Raw genomic sequence first — 23,138 nt, 5'->3', positions numbered from 1 at the left:
AAGCGTTATTATGCGCCTAATTGTTACGGAGAAAATTCAAAAAAATTTTAATTTTAAAATTCCCATGTTATTCTTATGGAGAATAAGTCAACTGTTGTAGTTTGCTTGTTTATGAACATATTTTGATTTATTTTGGAAAATACTTTTATTTCTTACTAAACTATTATCATTTTATAAAAAAAACTTTTTTACCCTCCCTGTTGCAGCAAACCTAAGTACTCGTTAAACTAATTCTATTGAAGTAGGAAATAAATGTGCTATTTTTATGGAGGCATTTTAGTGTAAATCCAATCAGGTTAATGGAAATTCGCTTAGTCTGCAGGTTTGCTGCGGCGGGGGTATATTATTTAAAAATATAATATTCAGGGTGCTCAGTTGTACTTATTTACTACAATAATTTAACATATATATGTATATATATATATGTATATATATGCATATGTATAAATATGCATATATATGTATATATATGTATATATATATGTATATCTATATATGTATATATATATATGTCCATTAGTGCGATAACTTGAGCAAAAATGATCCGATTTTGATAAAATTTAGTACAAACGTGTAAACCTGCGTTTATTCGAACGAGTTCGCGAACCAACATAATCGGACCATGCGAGCGGGGGCTTATGGGGGGTTTTATGGGTTAAAAATGGATTTTTCCCATTTTTGACCCTAAAAACAAAAAAATTTGTAATTTCTATTCAAACCATTTTGTAGAGCTTAAAAAAAGAAATAATTTAGTATATTGAAGCGCTCTTGTATGCCTAACAGTCACGGAGAAAATTCAAAAATAGTGTAATTTAAAATTCCCATGTTATTCTTATGGAGAAAATTAAAATTGTAGTTTACTTGTTTATGGATATATATTGATAAAATTTGGCAAATTTATTTATTTCTTCCTATACTATTGACTTATGGTCAAAAAACACTTTTAGCGAATTTCCCATATAGGAAATAAGCTATTACCGTAGTACTCATGGTAAGACCTGGACGCGGGACCGATTTTTTTTTTCATTTTGAGGTCCCTAGAGGCCAAAAACACCATCCGTTCAAATTCATATATATATATATATTTATATATTTATATATTTATATATTTATATATATATATATGTGTCCGTCAGCACGATAACTCGAGCAAAAATGATCCGATTTGGATGAAATTTGGTACAAACGTGTAAACGTACGTTTATTCGAACGAGTTCGCGATCCAGCATGATCGGACCATGGGAAGGGGGTTTACGGGGGGTTTTATGGGGTAAAAATAGGTTTTTCCTATTTTTGACCCAAAAAACATAAAATTTAGCAATTACTTTCCAAACCATTTTGTAGAGCTTAAAAAAACAAATAATTTAGTATATTGAAGCGTTATTATGCGCTTAATAGTTATGGAGAAAATTCCAAAAAATTGAAAATTTAAAATTCCCATGTTATTCTTATGGAGAATAAGTAAACTGTTGTAGTTTGCTTGTTTGTGAACATATTTTGATCAAATTTGGAAAATGTTTTTATTTCTCACTACCTATTCACATTTTACAAAAAAAAAAGTTTTACCCTCCCTGATGCAGCAAACCTAAGTACTTGTTAAACTAATTCCATTTAAATCAAGAATAAATGTTATATTTTTAAGTAGACATTTCAGTGTAAATCCAATCAGTCAAATGGAAATTCGCTTAGTCTGCAGGTTTGCTGCGGCGGGGGTATTTACCTTTCCCGTAGCAGCAAACCTAAGCACTTGTTAAATCTTATGTTATTTAAATAGGGAATAAATATGTCTTATTTATGGAAATAGTTTAGTAAAATGTAATCAGACAAGTTGAAATTCGCTTAGTTTGCAGGTTTGCTGCGGTGGGGGTATTTATGTTAATAGTTTAGTAAGAAATAAATGCATTTTCCAAATTTGATCAAATACTGTCCATAAACAATCAAACTACAAACAACAGTTTACTTATTCTTAATAAGAATAACATGAAAGTTTTAAATTTACAATATTTGGAATTTTCCCCGTAACCATTAGGTGCATAATAGCGCTTTAACACATTCGCTACTGAGAGTCGCATATATGCGACACCGCGGTCATTGTCACAGACCGAGGTATACATTTGAATTTTACACATAGACCGGCTGTCACTTGGTTAACAGTACACACAGACCACGGACGAATACCTGTAAAACAGTGATCATTTACATCGTAATACGCTACAATCGTGTTTGTAAATAATTTATTCTTGTTTTTTTGTATTTTTTATAACCTTTTGTAATGTCGCATATTTGCGACGCCCGGTCTACAGCAAAGACAATAGTGAAAATTATCATAGTTTTCTTGAAATAGACCAAACGTCGCATATATGCGACAGTTCATTTTTGTTTGTGTTTTGAGGTTAAAGTAAGTAAAAAAATACAGATTATTCAAGAACAGTTTATAACTGAACAAATATAAAAGCTACATAGGATAATGCAGCATACATACTGCATACATACATAGAGTGATGCAGAAAAGTAAAGACCAGTTTTCCAACTATCATATGACGTCACCAATCATCATATCCACAGACCAAGCGACGCAGTTGTGCGTCAGACATCTCTGTAGACCACAGCAGGGAATTCAGTGCCTTCAAATAGACCGTTACAAAGATATAAGCATTTTAATAACATTAGAACCATGACGCAAATATGCGACGGCAGTCTATTTTAATGTGACTAGCCGTTGCATATATGCGACGCCAGTCTATGGGTGGAAACCGGCCGTCGCATATGTGCGTCGCGAGTCCATTTGAATGAAAAATTTTGTACTATTGCAGTAGCGAACGTGTTAATATACTTTTTTTTTTAATCTCTACAAAATGGTTGGGAAATAAAATGCTAAATTTTATGTTTTTTAGGTCAAAAATGGTGAAAACTAATTTTTACCCCATAAACCCCCATTTCCGTGGTCCGATCATGCTGGTTCGCAAACTCTTTCGAATAAATGTAGTTTTAGACGTTTGTATCAAATTTCATAAAAATCGGATCATTTTTGCTCGAGTTATTGTGCTAACGGACACACACATATATTAGGCTATCAATTTGAACGGATGGTGTTTTTGGCCTCTAGGAACCTCAAAAACGAAGATGTACAACTCGTCAGGTATAGCATGACCGGTGGCCTCGGAGCCCACTGCCCTCCCTCTAACGCACCCCACCGGTCATGCTATACCTGACGAGTTATAAATCGGTCCCGGGTCCAGGTCTTACACTTAATTTTTTACAATACATTAAAAATATTGATTCCATTGATTTAAAAGTGGCCCCCATTTGCCTAAATTGGCAACTAACTTTAAAATTGAAACACTCTGTATTTTAAGGTATTTATAGATGATATTTTAAGTACCAGGGTGTATCTAATCTTTGCATTTCCTCTCAAAACTTACTCGTTTAGGAGGTACAGGAGCAGAATGCCCTTTTTTCTTAGGTGCAACCACAGACAATAGACCACCATTAATTGTATATTGTCTGTAGTGCACGCATGCTGTTACTCCTAAACGAGTAGCTTTAAAAAAAAAATTAAGATTAAAAACTTGTATAAATTACATTAATTTATTTTCTAAAACAACAGATTGTAAAAAAAAAAAATTGTCGGCCACATTTAACCAAAATATATTGGATTGTATAATTATAACTGGTGAAACACATCTTAAATTGAAGTAAGAATTTGAAAATGAATCAAATTATGTTTTTCGGTCAAATAATACAGTAGGTAAATATATGCTGATGCATTTACTTCAATTGTCGATGCTTGATGTGAAATATTTGTGTGTATGCCTTCAATTTAAGACCTCAATCATGACCATCGGTCGGGTAGAAGAGCCAAACGCACTCGGCAAAGAGAAACCAAATTTAAGTCCCATAAGAAATACATGGGGAGCAAATTTTGTTTACGTATATGCCGAGTGGGATTAAAGATACATTTATGCTGATTCTTGATGGCAAATCTGTGTGTGCAAACCTTCAATTCGAGACCTCAGTTATGAAAATCGGTCGGGTAGAAGAGCCAAACGAACTCGGAAAAGAAAAACCTAATTTAACTCCCATAAGAAATACATGGGGAGCAAATTTCGTTTACGTATATGTCGAGTGAGGCTATAGATAATTATATGCCGATGCTTGATGGCAAATCTGTGCGTGCATACCTTCAATTTGAGACCTCAATCATGAAAATCGGTCGGGTAGAAGAGCCAAACGAACTCGGAAAAGAAAAACCAATTTTTTTAATATATAAGATTTTCCTGAACTGTTTTGTCCCTTTTCGTTTACGATCTGACTGGGGTTAAAAATTCAACTGAAGACTATCAGCTGTCAAATTAAAACTCTACAGAAAGTCAATAGCTGCACTGGACCTTTGGTAACACTCTCTAGAAATAAATTAAAGTCTAGGAGGCAATCCTTGCACTATATCATAAGTTTGAAAATGACACTTTAATCGTAACAATCGGTTTAGTAGATCAAGTGAAAAAGGGATTTTACAGAAAAAAAACTTTAATGTATTAAATAGAATAATAGAAGACTAAAAAAATTTTGATCTGTAATTTTTCTAGTTGCCAGTTGGTATTTGTTTTATTTCAAAGATGAACTGAGAAACATTTAAAAAGATTATTCTTAGGAAATTTGCCAAAACATATTTTAAAATTTAATTTAGAGCCTTTCTAATTGAAGGCTGAGTTTTCCATCCTACAACCAAACAAAACCAACATTCTACTTGCTCAATAACACTGCAAATTATCTCATTGATAAATCAAGGCTTTAACCAAACAACACTTAAGATATTTTAAACATTTGAACAATAAATATGACACAAAGCATTGGTTTTTGTTTTGTTCATTAATTTTTTTAGGACCTTGAGGGTAGTCTAAAATATTAAATACTAGCTGTAACCCGCGGGCTGGCCTTTAAAAAAATGTATTTTGTTAAAATTGTGTCTCCAATGACATGATAAAGGCAAGATTTAGTGGCTTTAATCCCGGCCTCCTAGATTCCACCAAAGTGAGGTGCTAAGGTTGGATTCAAGTGCCAAGTTATTCCTTTGTTACTTAGTTGATTAGTGACTTAGTACACAAACTCAGAACCACAAAAGTTGGTAAAGATCATCAATAACAATTTTGCTCCTACCAGGAGTGGCTCTATCAGAGTACCGGTACACATCAGTGCAAATGTACCTCTTTGTGCGATGAATCGATCAAATGCAGCGAGAAAGGCATCTGTCGAAAGATATGATGAAGGATGTTCGAGATGAAGGTCTTTAGTCGTATAAATAACATATAAATAAACAGAAATAGGCTTTCTTAACTTGGGATTTTCAGCCTTAATTAAGAAGGGTTCTCCACAGTCAATACCAACTTTTAGAAAAGGCCTGTAAGCGTTGACTCGATAAGCAGGAAATCTGACATACTTAGCTTTCATTCTTGTACATGTTATGCATCTTAAGATTCTTTTTCTTATAGTACTGTGGGAAGATAAAATCCAAACAGATTTTTGAAGAAGCCACTGTAGTGTTCAGGGTCCTGCGTGGTAAGGGTCATCGAAAAAGGTGTCCGGGATTTCATATTTTACAGGAATACCAAGCGAGTTATCTGTATGAAATAAAAGTGAAAATGTGTAGTAACTCTCAGAGTTTTAGTGTCACTCTGGGTAATAACCTTTCAGCTCATTTGACTTGTGTGCCTATGCGCATTTGTACTTCAGGCTCCGCGCTTACAGCGATGACTGCTACTAGCAGTAGTGTAGTGGCAGTCATGGCTACTGTACAACAGAAGGCGCAGTGTGTTTTATGGTATGCGGAATTAAAATGAGTCGTGTTAGTGCAGCGGCGTTTTCGTTTAACTTATGGATATTTAAGCAATATTGTCCCTGATGCTCTGAACATCAGATTCCCTGGCCGTTGGATTGGGAGGAATGGCGCCATTTTGTGGCCACCTAGAAGTCCGGACTTAATGCCGTTGGACTTTTTTTATGGGGTTACCTTAAGAATATGCAACTTTAAGTCATATTCATTAACATGTCTTAAACCTGTCACTGCTTGGTGCCTTAGGTTCATTAACAAATTGTAAACTTAAAATCAAATCAACATATTTAAGGTCCCTTATCTCCCCAAGAACTGAACAAAACCCTCTATGCATTAAATTAGTTCAAGATCAAAGTTTCAGAAATGAAAAATCAAACATATTTTATCCAGTTACTTGGGGTTGCTTATTAGCTCGTAGGTAAAGGTGTATCACTAGACAAACTTAAAATTACAATTAAATGTTAACATTTATATTCTATTGTAAGTGCCCAGACAAGACAATATTAACACTAGTACATAATCCAAAGACATAATATTCCACAAAATACATGCAAATTACACTGATTTTCACAGTTCATTCCAGTGGGATACAAAAAGTATGTTCCCAATATGTCTTGCATCCTCGAAATATTTTAAAATCCATGTAGTAAGTTGTTGCTTGTCCCAACGTTAGCCCCGGACGGACACGTGCGGCCGTGCGCTTGTGGTACACTACTCACCTTGTCGGTGGTTACAGATGCCAACACAGCGCTTACGACACTGACACTCTTGTGCTTCTACAACACAACATGACTCTGAGCACAATGATAATGAATAAGTATAATGATGGATAACAAAAGTCAATTGAATCACATGGACCGAGTGTGAGGTAACACTAAACCACCAGGTAACTCAATCACTGAGAATATTACTCAATTTTCAATAACTATTAGGGCTGTCTTGAGAAGTCCATCTCCTTAATGTATATGTATATCAACTATCAACAATTATACCTTACATTCAAAACACAGATGATCAAATAATAGTAGTTATAATACTGTAGTATCACCATTCATACCAGATCTCTTGAAGAAAATACCAGAACTAAACAATGTAAAATGTAAGAACCATTAATGCCATTGATTGATTGCTATTAATTTTACAAAACATTCACACTAACCTTTGTATACCTTTATGTACATGATATTATTTAGGAGATATGTATAGCTAATCATTCTTATGTCTAAAAACTCTCAAACAACAAAGTTCAAACTCCTTCATGAGCATTATTATCATTGTGCAAGAAATGCATCAACAGTCATAAAGATGCACTACCTTAGTTACAAACAAGTAAGTTTTCAAGCTGACCATAACTAGCCTACCTTAAGATATAGACCAAAACAAACAAAAAAAGTTGTAATAGCTTCAACACTAAACACATTGAATCAGACTCATAAAATACATGGTTGGTCAAACCGAGGTAAAATATTTAAACTAAAAATATTTTGGCTTAGTAAGTTACAAGATCATTGCAAGAGAAAGAAAGTATTATTGATTTTAACAAAGTATGTGCTCTAAAGTGAATCATAAACATTTCTTTTCATAACATTTTTGTAAACATAAAAACCACTTATATGAAATACAAATTGCCATATATGAAGATAGCTAAAAGTAATCGTTCTTTCCATAATTATCTTAAACAAAGAGATTTCATTATTATGTCTTGATTTACAAGGTACAAGATAAATCTTTTATCCTCTATTAAAGATTCGGTTGCCAGATTACGGATAATTTTACCCAATGATAACCCCGTGATTTCATGGTGGCACTTTTCAGAGTATTTAACTGTACAGTATCAGCAAATTGGTAAGTCATTTCCAGGAATAAGCCAAGTGCATGGTTGGTTAGGCCTACTCATTGCTGTCCACTACTTGGACAGAAAAGAGGTTTTTGCAATGACCCATGGGAACTACAAGGAAAAGTTACATTCTGATATTTTAAATAACAAATGGTTTAGTTTCATTCATGTTATAGTTCCAACAAAGTAATATTATAGTTTGCAAAGTTGCCACCAAGGTCTAAGTAAATGGGATTGCCCCTCCGACAGTGGCAGTCTGAGTCATACAAGGTTTCCCTGCCCTTACACAACTGTGGTTTACTTTCCCTTGCTCCACAAGCAGCTTGTGTCCTATACTATGTATGACAAAAATGTAAAATTAGAATCCGATTGTTATAAACTGATATGAAAATACCTCTGCCGCAGCAAACCTGCAGACTAAGCGAATTTCTATTTGCCTGATTGTATTTACACTAAAATGTATTCATTTTTGCAGAGAAGGCAATAAATAATAATAACATTCCTACAGCTGTTAGTTAAAACCATTTAAATGAAGCTACAGACAGTTTCTTCATGAAACAGTTGCTTCATATTGATTAATAAACTATTTCTTGCCATGGAGCCTAAATAAGTTACATTGAAAAAATGCATTTTGTTTTGGTTACTATAAAAAAGGTATTTAAACGTTTGACCTGATTTGTGTATGATTCTGTTTTGAGTATTGAATGTTCTGACTTATAAAAACATAGTGAATAGCTGTATGATATTGACAATTTAAGGTGTATTGTGAAAACCAAAGCATTCGTAAAAGAGGTCCAAATATAAATTAGACGCAATTATTCCTGAAACGACATAAGAGGTGTGAGATTGCATAATCTTCAATCGTCTTAAAAGTGTTAAATATTTTAATTACTAAACGTGCATTTGAAGATGTGGAATGTTTATTAATATTCTTCACTGTCAATAATATTATGCCTGCTTCGGAAATGGGAAGCTGATTTGCAATTTCGACTACATCTTGAGCAAACAAAACCACCTACCTCTTACACCACTTTTAGCTGAACCAATCTTTCATGTACGTATTTTTCAAAGGTAATATACGTGACAACAACCGATTTTCTACTTTTAAGAGATTTTTTAGTGCTGGTAGCTGAGGAATAACTTTCTTATTGTTCCAAAAGGCTTGAGACCTTACTGTATTTAGTTTTATAATGTAGAAGTACACCAATTGCAGGAAACGAAGATTTCTGGCATTTCAATGTCTCTAGGAAAGACATTTAGTTTTTCATTAGGCCTAATGTAATGGACAACTCTTTGTTTTTTTGTTTTTTTAAGGAAAATCCAAAAATGTTAATTTTTATACCCATTGGTTATTTAACCTGAACAGGTGACTCGAGCAGTTTAAAAATAATGATTATTCTGTGGCACTTTTGATTGTTTCAAACAGTTTTGCTTATCAAAAAACTTCAAGTAATTAATATATAACAAATTATACAGTCACTAAAAATCATGAAATAATTTATTTTTGTAAAAAAATACAACCGACTTCAAATGCTCTAAAAAGAATGAAATAATTTCAATAAAGTAAACTTTTGTATTAGTCAAGCTCACGTATTTAAATCGCGCACGGCTCTAACTGCAAATACGAATAAAATAAAAGATATTGAGAGTGTATTTTGAAAATCAATAAATTGTAGCTGGATAACATAAATATATAAAAAAACATACTGAACTGTTTTGTTTATATATCAAAGGAAGTATTTTCTTGTATTTTATGTTTACTTCAGAATGATTGCATAGTGAAAATAACACACACAAATGTTCTATATAATAAGGAAAATAATTTTTTTTTATATTATGATAGGGAAAAGAAGCTAGTTTAAAATTAAAACGTTACTTTTCCAAGTTAGAAACATGTAAATACATTATAATCTTTTTAAAGATATTCGTTAATACCACTATAAGATTATAATCACCTTTAGTTATAGATAGTCACCTGCAATGTGGACATCCTCTTTAAATTTTGTATCAAAAATCATCATAGAGCCGCGACTTAAAATACGCGAGCTTGACTAATACAAAAGTTTACTTTATTGAAATTATTTCATTCTTTTTAGAGCATTTGAAGTCGGTTGTATTTTTTTACAAAAATAAATTATAAGGTGTTGTATTGCTAGTTCTATCGCCATTATTGAATAAATCCCGCAGTCGTACTGTTAATCTGATTCTGACAGTCTATAGCTAGAAGTTCTGGTGTCAGCTTGGTCACTTCGAGATAAGCTGTTATTTTCTGTAAAACGGCATTTGCATGGTCAACATTATGGTTAATTAAAGAGTCATAGTGAAAGAATTTTTTCGCCTCCTTGTCAAAAAATAAAACACTCCAGTGTGATCCTTCAAAATCATTCAGATGGTTTGCATCGTTTATTGGCATTATAAAAAAGTTCTCAACAAGGTTTCTCTACATTACAAACATTTTAAGTATATGGTTCATGGGGGTGTGACTTGTAGTTTTCTCAAAAGTTCATGGATACTTTGGGATTATATGGATTTATCTTGTCTTGGACAAATATATAGTTTTTTAAATCGTTAATCTAGTGGTTTTATATATTGATTTCGTCTTAATTCTTTGATATTTTCAAAATTAAGGATTTCAAAATTATATATTATTAAAATTAAATATATATTATTTTGAGAGCAGTCAACTTCTGGCCGATTCAAAGAGCATATTCAAGCAGTAAAATACAACAACATAACAACTCAAAAATCAATGTACGCTGAACACGTTTTATAATACAACCACAACCATAATAATGGGAAAATTTAAATTTATTAAAATTTAAATGGGAGTGTCAAAATTCTACGGTATGAACAAAAAGGAGAAAGGATGAATGTAAAAGAAAAATTACATAGGCCTATATATCTAGCAAGAAACAATTAAAGCAACTTCCTAAACATAATGCAACCACAAAATTTAAACCAAATATATTTAAAGATCAAAGATTAAGACTAAATCAGTAAATAAAACCATTGGCTTGATTTTTAAAATTATATATTTTTCCGAGACAGGATAAATTCAGTTGAAAATTCCCACAAAGTTTAGGTTTTTTTTTTAGGTTTATCATTGTCAATGTTTTTGAATAGCAATTTTTTGGGATCGAATACTAAAAAACAGTACCTTTTTTGAAGTTACCAATTTACTATAAGGCTTATGCAGTTTTGTATTGTAAATTCATGTATTGTGCCAAGTAATAAATAAAAATAAAATACTGAACTGGCTCACTGGGTTAGCATCTAGGAACTGCATCCATATTAAAATATATAGTAATTATAAAATATTTAGTGTTTTTTCAGACATTTAGTGTTGTTGTTGATAAGACCTTTGACTATTAATACAACAATACTTCTGTATCCAATAGTCAATGATAAGACTTAACTGACATAAGTTGAAGACAAAGATAAGGTGTTATCAAGAGCTGCCTGCAGTCTGCACTGAGGTGAAGGTTAGATAAGACACCTGCCAAGGCCAGCTGGTGATGTGAGATCTGGCCATCAAGTCTAGGAAATGTTGATAAAAGTGTAAACAAGACAAAGTCTTTGTGTCAGCAGCTATAGCCTAAGAGATAGGAGTACTGAGCACTGGGCAGACTTTTAGTGGTAGCTACAATGGGGATAGCTAAGCTCAAATAAATTAAACAAAATTTAATAAATGGTACAACAGAAGCTAGACATTAAGCAAGCTTAACAAACTTACAGTCCTAGGTTTGGTTTGCCACTAGCAACAGATTTCTTAACACTGGCATAATCTGATTCAGGCATGGGTTTATTTGGAAGGCAGCAAATATTGAACAGTGTATACAATGCAACAAAATATATTTAGGGATATTTTAGTTTGTGATAAAAAATACAATTTAGTAACATTTTAGCGAATTTCCCATAAAGGGAATAAGCTATTACCGTAGTACTCATAGTAAGACCTGGACACGGGACCGATTTTTTTTTTCGTTTAGTGGTCCCTAGAGGCCAAAAACACCACCTGTTCAAATCCATATATATATATGTGTGTGTGTGTGTCCGTTAGCACGATAACTCGAGCAAAACTGATCCGATTTTGATTAAATTTGGTATAAACGTGTAAACCTACATTTATTCAAACGAGTTCGCGAAACTGCATGATCGGACTATGGGAACGGGGGTTTACGGGGGGTTTTATGAGGAAAAATAGGTTTTACCCATTTTTGAGCCAAAAAACATAAAATTTAGCAATTTCTTTCCAAACCATTTTGTAGAGCTTAAAAAAACAAATAATTTTGTATAGTGAAGAGTTATTATGCGCCTAATGGTTACGGAGAAAATTCCAAAAAATTGTAAATTTATAATTCAAATGTTATTCTTATGGAGAATAAGTTTGCTTGTTTATAGACATATTTTGATCAAATTTGGAAAATGTTTTTATTTCTTACTAACTATTAACATAAAAAAAAAACAGTTTTACCCTCCCTGATGCAGCAAACCTAAGTACTTGTTAAACTAATTCTATTTAAATAGGGAATAAATGTTATATTTTTAAGTAGACATTTTAGTGTAAGTCCAATCAGACAAATGGAAATTCGCTTAGTCTGCAGGTTTGCTGCGGCGGGGGTATTTATAATGATTGTAAAGGTTTATGAGAGGCTGACTGTGGTTGTTGGGATTGGCATCAGATATTTTGTAATAACCTACAAGAACATTCATCAGTCCTTGTGGTGACCATGGCAGACAGTGAGTAGGCTACATCACCTCAGTTTTGCTACTACATTCTCCACACTGACGACAGAGCAGAGCCTATGTTCTCTTATCATTGTGTTACTAAAACCTAAAACCTTATATTGAACAAGATATCCCTTAAACAAGGAGATACTCAAATGCTTTCAAATGTTAATCATAATTATTGAGACAGAAGCAACGAGTGGCCATGACTTTGCATTGAGCTCTACGCCTAATTAAATCATACTGGATAGAAACTGGTTCTGCACACTTTGAATCTAGTTCTGTTTGGTGGGTACAATAATGAAACTGGTTGTATTTGTTACTAACAAGCCTACCCAACTTATCCAAACTTATACCAACTTATCACTGAGCTCTCATGTCTGCAGTAGCAAAATTAGCAGATGGAAGTTTTGATAGATAATAATAAACAGAAACTAAAATAACTGTCTGCATCCAAAATAATCTAGGGGTCTTGCAGGTAGAGTACAGAGTCGCTTGAAACATCCGACTTGAAATCGCCTCAGTACATCACGCAAGAGCCTTCTATCAACAATTTCAAGAACATGCTAAAAACATATTTAAGTCAAGTGGCCAACTACAGTGTTGATGAAAAATATGTCTAGGCCGCGTGCATCCCTGAAGAGGAAATGAATCCATACATATATTAATAGCAAGAAAAGTACAAAACCTGATAACCACGTCGCTGATGCGATACCAGTGGGAATACTTCAAGTATCCAAGTAAGTAAATATCCAAGTACAGTAAGCAATTTGATCTGTGAGCGGGTCGTGAGGGAAGAAAGGGGGTCTTCTCCCCACCTTTAAAAAGGTAAAAATAAAACATGATGGATGAATAATATATTGATTATTTCTTTATGACTGCAATAGGTACCGTATTTTATTGTCTTGCATTTACTTTAACTTAATTTTAGTGTTATTATCAGAAGAAAATATCTATATATAGTTAATTTGCTAGGGGACATTTTGTGAGTGAACATAAACCTTTATTGACGTGTTTGGTGATATTTTTAAGAGCTCACTCTTGATTTATATTTCTAAAAAAAATTAGCTCAAAGTGTGTTAAGGGTTTCCTTATTGACTCTCAATGTTGTCACGTTAATCTCATGGAATGTTATTCATTTGTATATTTTTAATTTGAAGTGTTTACTTTCACTTGTTATTTTTTTAAGCCCTAACCAACTTAAAACAAATCGAGGGAAAATAAGTTAGTAAAAATAAAAATGCTAGACACCATAACAAGTAGGCCACACATTTTTGAACATACTTATTTTTACATGAATAAAAAAATTTGCCTATCTAACATTTGAAATTTGGGAATGCATTTTTGTAACACCCTGTGTGATCACTACTGCAGATCAAGTTACTGAAACGTTATACAGAGTGAGTTTTAAATGAGTTCCCCCCCCCCCTTATTGTTTCTACATTTCTTAAAAAATCATCTCCGGACAGGACCACGTCAGATCATTATGGAGTAGTAAGTACTTAATTTTGTCTGGGTATAAATTTTTGGCCGCCATCTTGGATCCGCCATATTGGATACAACGTTTTTTTTTCTAATGTAAAGGTTGGGTTGTGACCCATCGTTTCAAGCTAGATTTTTAGGCTGAATATGATGCTTCAATCCATTAAAAAAAATCTTGATCCATTCTAAAGTTCGAAGTTTGAAGTTAGAAACTAAGACCATAATCGCAAAATAGTGCTAGATAAAGATAAGTATACACCACCAGTCATTGTCAACCTATTTTAACCTGGTTATGACGGATGTATCCATCTTGGATCCGCCATTTTGAAATGAGATAGATTATTTTAAGTATGAAGGTGGAGTTGTGACCATAGAACTACAACAAGTTGTTGTACAGTAGTTATATGGTTGAGACCCATCATTTTGAATTACTTGTTTATACTGAACTCAATGCTGCAATCCGTTTTTTTTATATCAAGCTTTCTTGATAAAATATGACAATTATTTTATTTAAAATGTCAATATTTCAAAAACAAAATATGAAGATGAAAAATGGATTGCGGCATTAAGTTCAGCATAAAAAACTAATTCAAAATTATGGGTCACAACACCACCTTCATATCCACCGAGTGTCCATAGTTTAGGCCTTAATGTCCGCCTATTTTTGGCACATTTGCAAGGTTTTATTAAAACGGATCTGAGAAGCTTAAAACAATGTTAATTCTACTGTTCTATATACCATTTTGTTTCGAAAAATAATGGGCTTCAATATCATACATAAAACATAAGGAATATTTGTTCCAAAAAAATTTTTTAGGTAAAAAAAAATTATTTTGGAAAAATTAAAAAAAAATAAGTTTGTGCTCAATGAGATTGTATAAATTATAGGCCTATAAATATTTAAAAATAGTCACTTTGTTCTAAATTTTATGAGGATTACAAATAGATAATAATATAAGGAAGTAGAATTGCAAATAAATGAGTTATGGGCAAAAAACAGATTTCAGGACATAGCGTTTAGCTAAGAATGCATAGCCTAACCATAGTTAGGAATCTGGCTGATAATTAACATCAATATCTCTACCTACTTCTTCAGGATCATCAACCAGCCCTTCAAAATCACTTAAATCTTCTTATAATGCACCACGTATATCACTACTTTTGATTTTTAACACTAAAACAATGATAAACGTAATAAAACACATCAGTCATCGGTCCGAGGTTAACCAAGCTGTTTACAAATACGCACGTCAGCTGTCTGCTACAATATTCTCGGAACTAAAATGAATAGCGCTTAGAAACAGACCTCTGGAGAAAGCTTAGAATCTAACAAAAAGAACGATACCTAACTCGATCCAGTTCAATCCGATTCAGTCAGTCATAGAGCCTTCGCCGTAAACGATGTTCGTGTGTCGAAAAATCGACAAGTGACACTACACAAAGTGTGTCGTGAGTCGATTTTTCAACAAGTGACGCTCGGAGGGTTAAAATAATTTATCTCATTTCAAAATGGCGGATCCAAGATAGCGGCCGAAAAAATACATCCGTCATAACCAAGTTAAAATAGATTGACAATGACTGGTGGTGTATACTTATCTTTATCTGGCACTATTTTGCGATTATGGTCTTAGTTTCTAAATGCACAATTTTAAATGGGCTAAAAATTAAGTTATAAAAAGTTCTCATAACTTAAGAATGGATCAAGATTTTTAAAAAACGGATTGCAGCATCGTATTCAGCGTAAAAATGTAGTTTAAAACGATGGGTCACAACCCTACCTTTACATTTGAAAAAAAAAAACGTATCCAATATGGTGGATCCAAGATGGCGGCCAAAAATTTATACCCAGTCAAAATGAAGTACTTACTACTCTACAATGATCTGACGTGGTCCGGAGTTGATATCTTAAGAAATGTAGAAAAAACTTGGGGGGGGGGGCTCATTCAAAACTCACCCTGTAATAGTTGATAGAATGCTGGATATCAGCCAGCCTATGACAAGTAAAACCTTCATAATAAAACTGCTATCCTTTTCTGACCCTAGATGTTTACTCTTGTTTTAAAAAACGTAGCTACATCTCTACATTTGGTTTGGATTGGTACAAAGTCTAAAATCAAAAGCTAGGCTATAACCAAATATGATGAATTGGCTATTGTTTGGTAGAGATAAGGATTGCACTATGGCACAGCCTGGAGCGAGCGTTGAGCGCGTGCCTCTTATCAACAGACCGAGATAAACATTGAGCTGGCTGGGGTGTGAACGTGTTCATGATTCATGTAGCGTTTACAAGCAAATAATTACCAAGTATTCATTATTATTGCTATTATGGTTGTCTGAATATTTTCAAATACGGTTGGAAAAGCTGTCCAGCCTTTAAAATCATAAATTTGTAGCTGCCTATAAGACAACAGGTCGGTTTGAAAGGCTATAAACCGTGACTAAGTGACAACGAACAGTGGTTTCTGTTTTAGATGTACAGTAGATTTTCTGTTTGACCCTCGTTATCGCCTCCTAGTCGCCGAAATTGTGACCACGTATGGCCTATCCCTTGACCACAGTGTGATCGATTTCATCCAGATTCAGGCACCGTTATTTCATACGCGAGAGGTCTTGAGGTATGGGCGAGACGGTGTCAGATAACAGCCAGATTAGTTTACAGTGAACGATTGTCAAAGATTGTACAGTAGCTGTAGCGCTGAAGCGATAAAAGCGTCCACGAAAAAAAAAACATGAGAGACTGCGATGTTTTAAAACCTGGTTGATATGATAACAAATTAACAAAGGCACGCGATCTTCGTAGATCTCCACACACAGAAAACCAGCGCGGTAAGTAATAATAAGTAAGGCACCCGAGAAGACAAATTTATTTAATTGTAAGTAAATAAGTTTGACAACATTTGTAGGAAAGGACAATACTTTTTTTATCACTAAACGATAAGGCGCAGTAGTTGAGAGCCCACCACAGTCGACGTTACTGTAGGCCTATTCCAGTTGTGCTCTCTGTCCAGTCTATGTTATGTATAATTCAGCGACAAAATTTGAAGTAGATTTGGAAATTAAATTGATTATTTACATAGCATTACAAACAAAGTTGTATATCAAAAGAAACGGCGTTAATCCGAGTAAACGGCGATTTACGGTTCCAACGATTGCTCTAGATAAAACACTTGGCTTGGCCTCAACTGGCCGATGTAGTGAACACGACAAAGGGTGACAAAGTCGCCGGTTGCCGGCGCCGGCAAACCGGCAGCTTGCTCCTCGTGCTTATAAGCGCGGCAAAAGCTTGAAGCCGTACATAAAGAAAGCTGGTAACAAGCGCGACAAGTCAGTTCACTTTGAGCAGTGTCCTTCGTCTAGTGATGACGTGTTTATGGCGGAGAGTGTTCATGTAAAATTATTGCAAAGGAGGAAAGTCGGTGTTCATGTTATTAATAGACATAGGAAGAAACTTGGTGAATACCATCACTTGTTTCCGCAACTAAAAGGTGACCCACAACGGTTCTACACATACATGAGAATGGAGCTAGCGACTTTCGATTACATATTAAGAAAAATTGAAGGGCGTTTGCTTAAAAAGTGGTCAAACTGGCATAAACAACCAATAGAACCAGAAGAGAAGTACCAATAGAACAACAACAACCAATAGAACCATATACTCTGTTCGCGTGCAACTTCTCCCGTTTATCCCAAATCGCCTTATTTTGATAAACTTTGGAAATTAAATCATCTGTATCAACCATCGCGCTATGACACCCACCAACTGCACAGTACAGAGACCACTCGCGGACTGAGCCCGAGCCGGTTGCCGGAACCGGCTTAATGTTCTCTTCATACTTGTTTGCCGGTTGACGCCGGCAGCTCGCGCTTGTTGCGCTTGTTGAGCCGGCACCGGCGTTTACTGTGTACGGGCACACTTGAAACCATGTTCTTCTCGAGCCGGGACGCGCTTACAGCGGCCGGTTTGCCGGCGCCGGCAACCGGCGTTCTTTGTGTACGCACCCACAGCCGCCCCCGCCTGCTCGTCAAGAGAAACTTTATAAGTTGTAAATATTATCACATCTAATTTTTGGAATGTAATTACTGGTTCTATAAGATAAAAATAATGCGTTTTTAGCGAATTTCCCTATAGGGAAGGGCCGTAGGTGGCACGGTAAGACCTGGAGCGATATACTGTTGCATTTTGATGTCCCTAGAGGCCGAAAACACTATTCGTTTAAATGTATATACACCAATAACCGTACAAAATTGGCATGATACATTATTTGTTTTAAGCTCTTTAAAACGGTTTAGAGAGAAATTGGGAAATTTTGTGTTTTGAAGGTAAAAAATGAGAAACCCCTATTTTCATACTTTGTGGTTGGCTGACCAGGATTTGCTTTTTAAATAATATAAGTCTAAGACTTACCGTCTTGAAGCAATCCAATTTTTGTACTCAGTGTACAGCTGTTTCGGCTTTATAAAGCCATCTTCAGCACATTTTCTAGAGGTCAATTCATTATAAATATGCAAACATTCTGGTTCTAGTCAACTTTTTACAACACATTTTACACAACACAAAAGACGAAAACATAAACTTTGGTAGGCCTACCCTACTTGTATGTCGCGACATAACCTCACTTTTGACATGTGCTCAACTGACAGACAACAGACGACAGGCAATTTTGATTTTTTCTAGTTGCTGGAGCATCAATGCCTTCATGATCATTTTTTTGTGTCTTCATCCGTTCTGACTATTTTTCATATATTACGTTAGCTGTAAAATTGGATTGGACATTGATGAGGTTTTGGTTGTCATATTTGTGAGCGCGATATATTTCCACTTCCTCTAACCTGTCAAGCCTATATGATTTGTTGCATGTGTGCAGAACCTCTAAACAATCTTCAACTGGTTTATAATCATGCATTGAATCCTTGATGTGTGCCGCAAAGTTGGATCTTTGAAGGCTGGGCTTGGAACCAATTGCTTTTATGTGCTCCTTGTACCTTAACTTGAATAATTTACGCCCTGTTTGGCCTATATAGAAGGAATCACAACTGCCACATCTTAGCTTATCTTAAAAACAAGGAGTTTATAAGCTAAGATGTGGCAGTTATGTTTTCGTCTTTTGTGTTGTGTAAAATGTATTATAAAAAGTTGACAAGAACCAGAATGTTTGCATATTTATAATGAATTGACCTCTAGAAGAATGTGCTGAAGATGGCTTTATAAAGCCGAAACAGCTGTACACTGAGTACAAAAATTGGATTGCTTCAAGACGGTAAGTCTTAGATTTACCCTATTTTCACCCCATAAAACCCTATTGCCATATAGTGCAGGCTCATTTGTAATAAAATAAAGATTCGTGTTTTTTTTTTTTTTTTAAAGGCAAAAACTTAATATATTTGGAAAGAAGATATAGTAATCTCCAAAAAAAATTAGGGTGTCATTTTTTCCAATCCAAGATGGCGTCCAAAATGGCCGCTGTTAGGTACCATTTTTAGGGTTTTCCTAAATATCTCGAAAACTTTCAACATTTTGTATACTATACTAAATTAAGAAATTAAAGAAGATTAAATTTCCTACAAGTAAAGTATATGATGTAACTATTTCCGTTCAACCATTTACAAGATATAATAAATAACTTATTCAAATACTCCTTCCATAAGAAATACATGTAAATTTGTATGTATAATAAATGCTAAACGTGGCAAAACCTATCCACCTAAGGTCAATATAACCGATATTCTTGAAATATTGACAAATTTTCCAGCAATTTGACACTTTAATAATAAAAATTTCATCAAAATCTGACAAAAATTACTCAAGTTATCGCGTTCACGGACGTATATTATATATATATATATATACGTATGTATACATAGATTGAATAAAAAAAATCTAAATCTATAAGTATAAAAGAGGATGTTTGTATATATATATGTATATGTATATATATATATATATATATATATATATATATATATATGTTTGGCAGTGATAAACTCAGACACCGCTGAACCGATTGCCACGAAACTTGGTACGGTACATACGTGTAGAATTTCATGGAATAGGTTTATACACCATCAATTTCGTGATCCGTCCAATCGGCTCCGCCCCAGTGGCTATGGAGTTACCTATGTTAACCTTATGAGAAATGGAATTAATGAATCTTAACAGCTGTTTCAATTAAACAAGTTGGTTCTGTTCTATGATGTTCAATAGCAATTTAGTTACAAGGATTACCAACAGGGTGCAGCACTATTATTTCTTTTACATTTATGACAACAGCTAATTTGCAACCGAAAGGTGAGTGAGCATAGCGAACGAACTTCAACCTGGAGGCGAGTTAGAGTAGTGAACGAGCTAACCTGATGGCAAGTGAGCGTAGCGAACGAGCTAAACTGAAGGCAAGTGAGTGCAGCGAACGAGCTCCGACCTAAAGGTGAGTGAGCGTAGCGAACGAGCTCTAACCTAAAGGTGAGTGAGCGTAGCGAACGAACTTCAACCAGGACGTGATTGAGCCGAATAGAAAGACCAAAAATATTGTCTACCCACTAGCATTAATATAAGTATAAGAGCAATAATAAAGAATCGGTTATCCTTTGTACTATATGTGTTTCATTAGTTGTCGTAAGTATTTTAATTTAGTTATAAGCACTTCATATATAATAATACAATTAAACGTTACGGTACTTAAATTATAAATAGTCAAAGGCAAGACAACGTCTGCCGGGTTCAGCTAGTTATAAAAAAATATATCCTGGAGATACCATGGATTAGTACCTACATACCAAATTTCATCAAAATTGGACTACAGGTGTGGTCTGTAACTCTGTACACATCCACACACACACACAGAAATCACTTCGAAAACCACTTTTTTGGATTTAAGGGGACCCAAAATGGATATATCCACTCAAAACTCAAACTTTTTGACGAAAACAATGCTTTTACCATAATATGTAGGCCTATAGAGGGAGAAAGTAAAAAGCAAATTTAAAATTCCCATGTTATTCTTATGGATAATACTGAAACATGTTGTAGTATGTTCATGGAAATATTTTGATCAAACTTAGCAAATGTATCTATTTTATGCTAAGCTACTAATATTTTACTAAAACACACTTAATAAGCCACCATGTAGCAGCAAACCTAGGTACTCGTTAAAAATAATGTTATTTAAATATATTTAGGTCTAATTGTAAATCAATTCAGGCAAATGGAAATTCGCTTAGTCTGCAGGTTTGCTGCGGCGGGGATATTTTATATTTGTCAACTTAGATTTATATCGACTTCTATGACGTTAAGAGGATATCTATACAAAACTAACCAACACACGCCCGCATTTGCTGATTTCACAAAAGTAGGCTAATCGAGTGTAATCCATATATAAATCCCATAAGTACCCATGAACTTTTGAGAAAACTAAAAGTCACACCCCCCATAAACCATTGTCGTAAACCATATACTTAAAATGTTCGTCATGACGTACGTAATTCCTTTCTAAAGGGAACTTTCCATTATGTTAAAAATACCTCAGCTGTACTTATTTGTTTGTGTTACTGTATTCTGCCTTTTTTTATCCAAGCCTTAACCAAACAATAGTTTTATCAAAGACTAGCTGTTGTACCCGTGCTTTGCAACGGGAAGAGGACACAAAATAGATACATTTTAATCTTTACATCTGTTGCATATAATAGTTACACATCCGCCAATGCTTTTGGAAACAAAATTCAACTTTTATGGCCTTAATAGAAACGTTTAAGTTATGACTTTTAAATCTGGTAAGTAGTGCATACCACCATTTTGGTTTAGATTAATTTTAAATCTTGTGTAGGCTGGTATGAGAAAAACTGACCAAATCTTCGAATAAAACTTTGACATACATGATTTACCTTCATCTCCCTTAGTTACATATCTTTTAATTTATTATTGACATTTTAAATTTCAATTTTGAAGTTGCAAAAATACTAATTATTAAATGTAAATTACATTTTTTTATTTTACTCTTCTTTATATTAAATCACAAATCCTTCCATCTTCAGTTTCTTCACTCACAATAAATCATTAGCAAAACTAAGTCAGCTGTTATAAACTTTAGAAATATTGCTGTGCCTTATCAATACAGTCTTTTGAAATATTAAATAAACTATATTTATAGGTACTATAACAATTTTTAAACAAATAATTTAGCATTAGAGACGGCAGACAAAACTAATATGATTTTAAAGCATCAAGGACTAAAAAATGTGGGTGAGGTTCATAATGTCCAAATTTCACAAACTCCAACGTCTAAAATATTAAATAAACAGTGCGTTTCATAACCTCCAAACTTCATAAACTCCAAAACTATAACTTTCAAATAAGCACAGTTTCACAATGTCCAAATTCCACAAACTCCAACTTTTAAATATCAAATAAACAGAGCGGTTCATAACCTCCAAGTTTCATAAGCTCCAACGGTACAGTCTCTGCCAGAAGTCGCTGCAGAGGTTGCCGTGGTTCGGTATGTAGGCGCTACACGTTCTACTGTTGTAGCGGCGCGACACGAAGCATCATTGTTGCTCCGTAATTGTTTTCTTAAGAGTCTAAAGTTGTGGTATTAATACCCTTTCCGCAGCAAACCTGCAGACTAATCGAATTTCCATTTTCCTTATTTGATTTACACTATCAATGAAGTTATTAGTTTAAATATTGTAACATGGATAATCGTTAATATAACCGTACTTCCTAACTGATATTATAAATGTGAAAGTTTGTGTGTTTTTTTCTGTTTGAAGTCCAATAACGCATTAACTACTCGCGAGATAGGTCTTAAATTTGGCATGATGATAGCACATATAACCAATTATCATAACGACATATTCTTATCACAAAAATCCTTTCAGGCTGGCTGTGGAGATTCCCACGTAAACATGATGGGTATTCATGTTTAAAGAGTAATAAAATAATTTCCAGCTAATACAGATAAACAAGTTGGTTAAATTATATTTAACAAGTTTATTTAGTGTGGCGTTGATTTAACTAGTAGCTTGTAGGGACATAAGTCCCTAAACAGCAAAACAAACAAATTAACCAAATTAACTTTAATTAAACAAATTATTGTAATATATAAATTAACTCGTAATCAAATTATGTATGTGTAAAGATATATATTCCTGCACACTACTTTTGTGTACCTTTTGTTTGAAAAACAGTTTCGTTAATTGTTATTATTGATGTTAATTTCAATAAATAATATTCAGAGGGTTAACTTTGCTAAAGGCTGCAAACCAAATTTT

At 33.9% G+C, this 23,138-nt stretch overlaps 1 protein-coding gene across 7 annotated transcripts in view; it reads right to left on the bottom strand.

Moving 5' to 3' along the window:
• LOC128982824 (TRPL translocation defect protein 14-like) overlaps positions 1-23,138 on the bottom strand; it is a 191,853-nt gene that overhangs the window by 66,392 nt on the left and 102,323 nt on the right. For 4 of the 7 annotated variants that reach the window (XM_054401848.1, XM_054401846.1, XM_054401841.1 and 1 more), the window contains exon 5: positions 6,550-6,606. The exons of the other annotated variants lie outside the window; for them this stretch is intronic. In XM_054401848.1, the coding sequence (XP_054257823.1) occupies positions 6,550-6,606 (57 nt within the window). The remainder of the gene's footprint in view (positions 1-6,549; positions 6,607-23,138) is intronic. 7 annotated transcript variants of the gene reach the window in all.

Source organism: Macrosteles quadrilineatus, unplaced genomic scaffold (genome assembly GCF_028750875.1).
Source record: "Macrosteles quadrilineatus isolate MER2022 unplaced genomic scaffold, UCM_ALF_1.0 Scaffold_1__1_contigs__length_201487025, whole genome shotgun sequence".
NCBI classification, from domain to species: Eukaryota; Metazoa; Arthropoda; class Insecta; order Hemiptera; family Cicadellidae; genus Macrosteles; species Macrosteles quadrilineatus.
The sequence above is the reverse complement of the archived record's forward strand: the minus strand, read 5'-3'. Positions and strand labels throughout refer to the sequence as shown.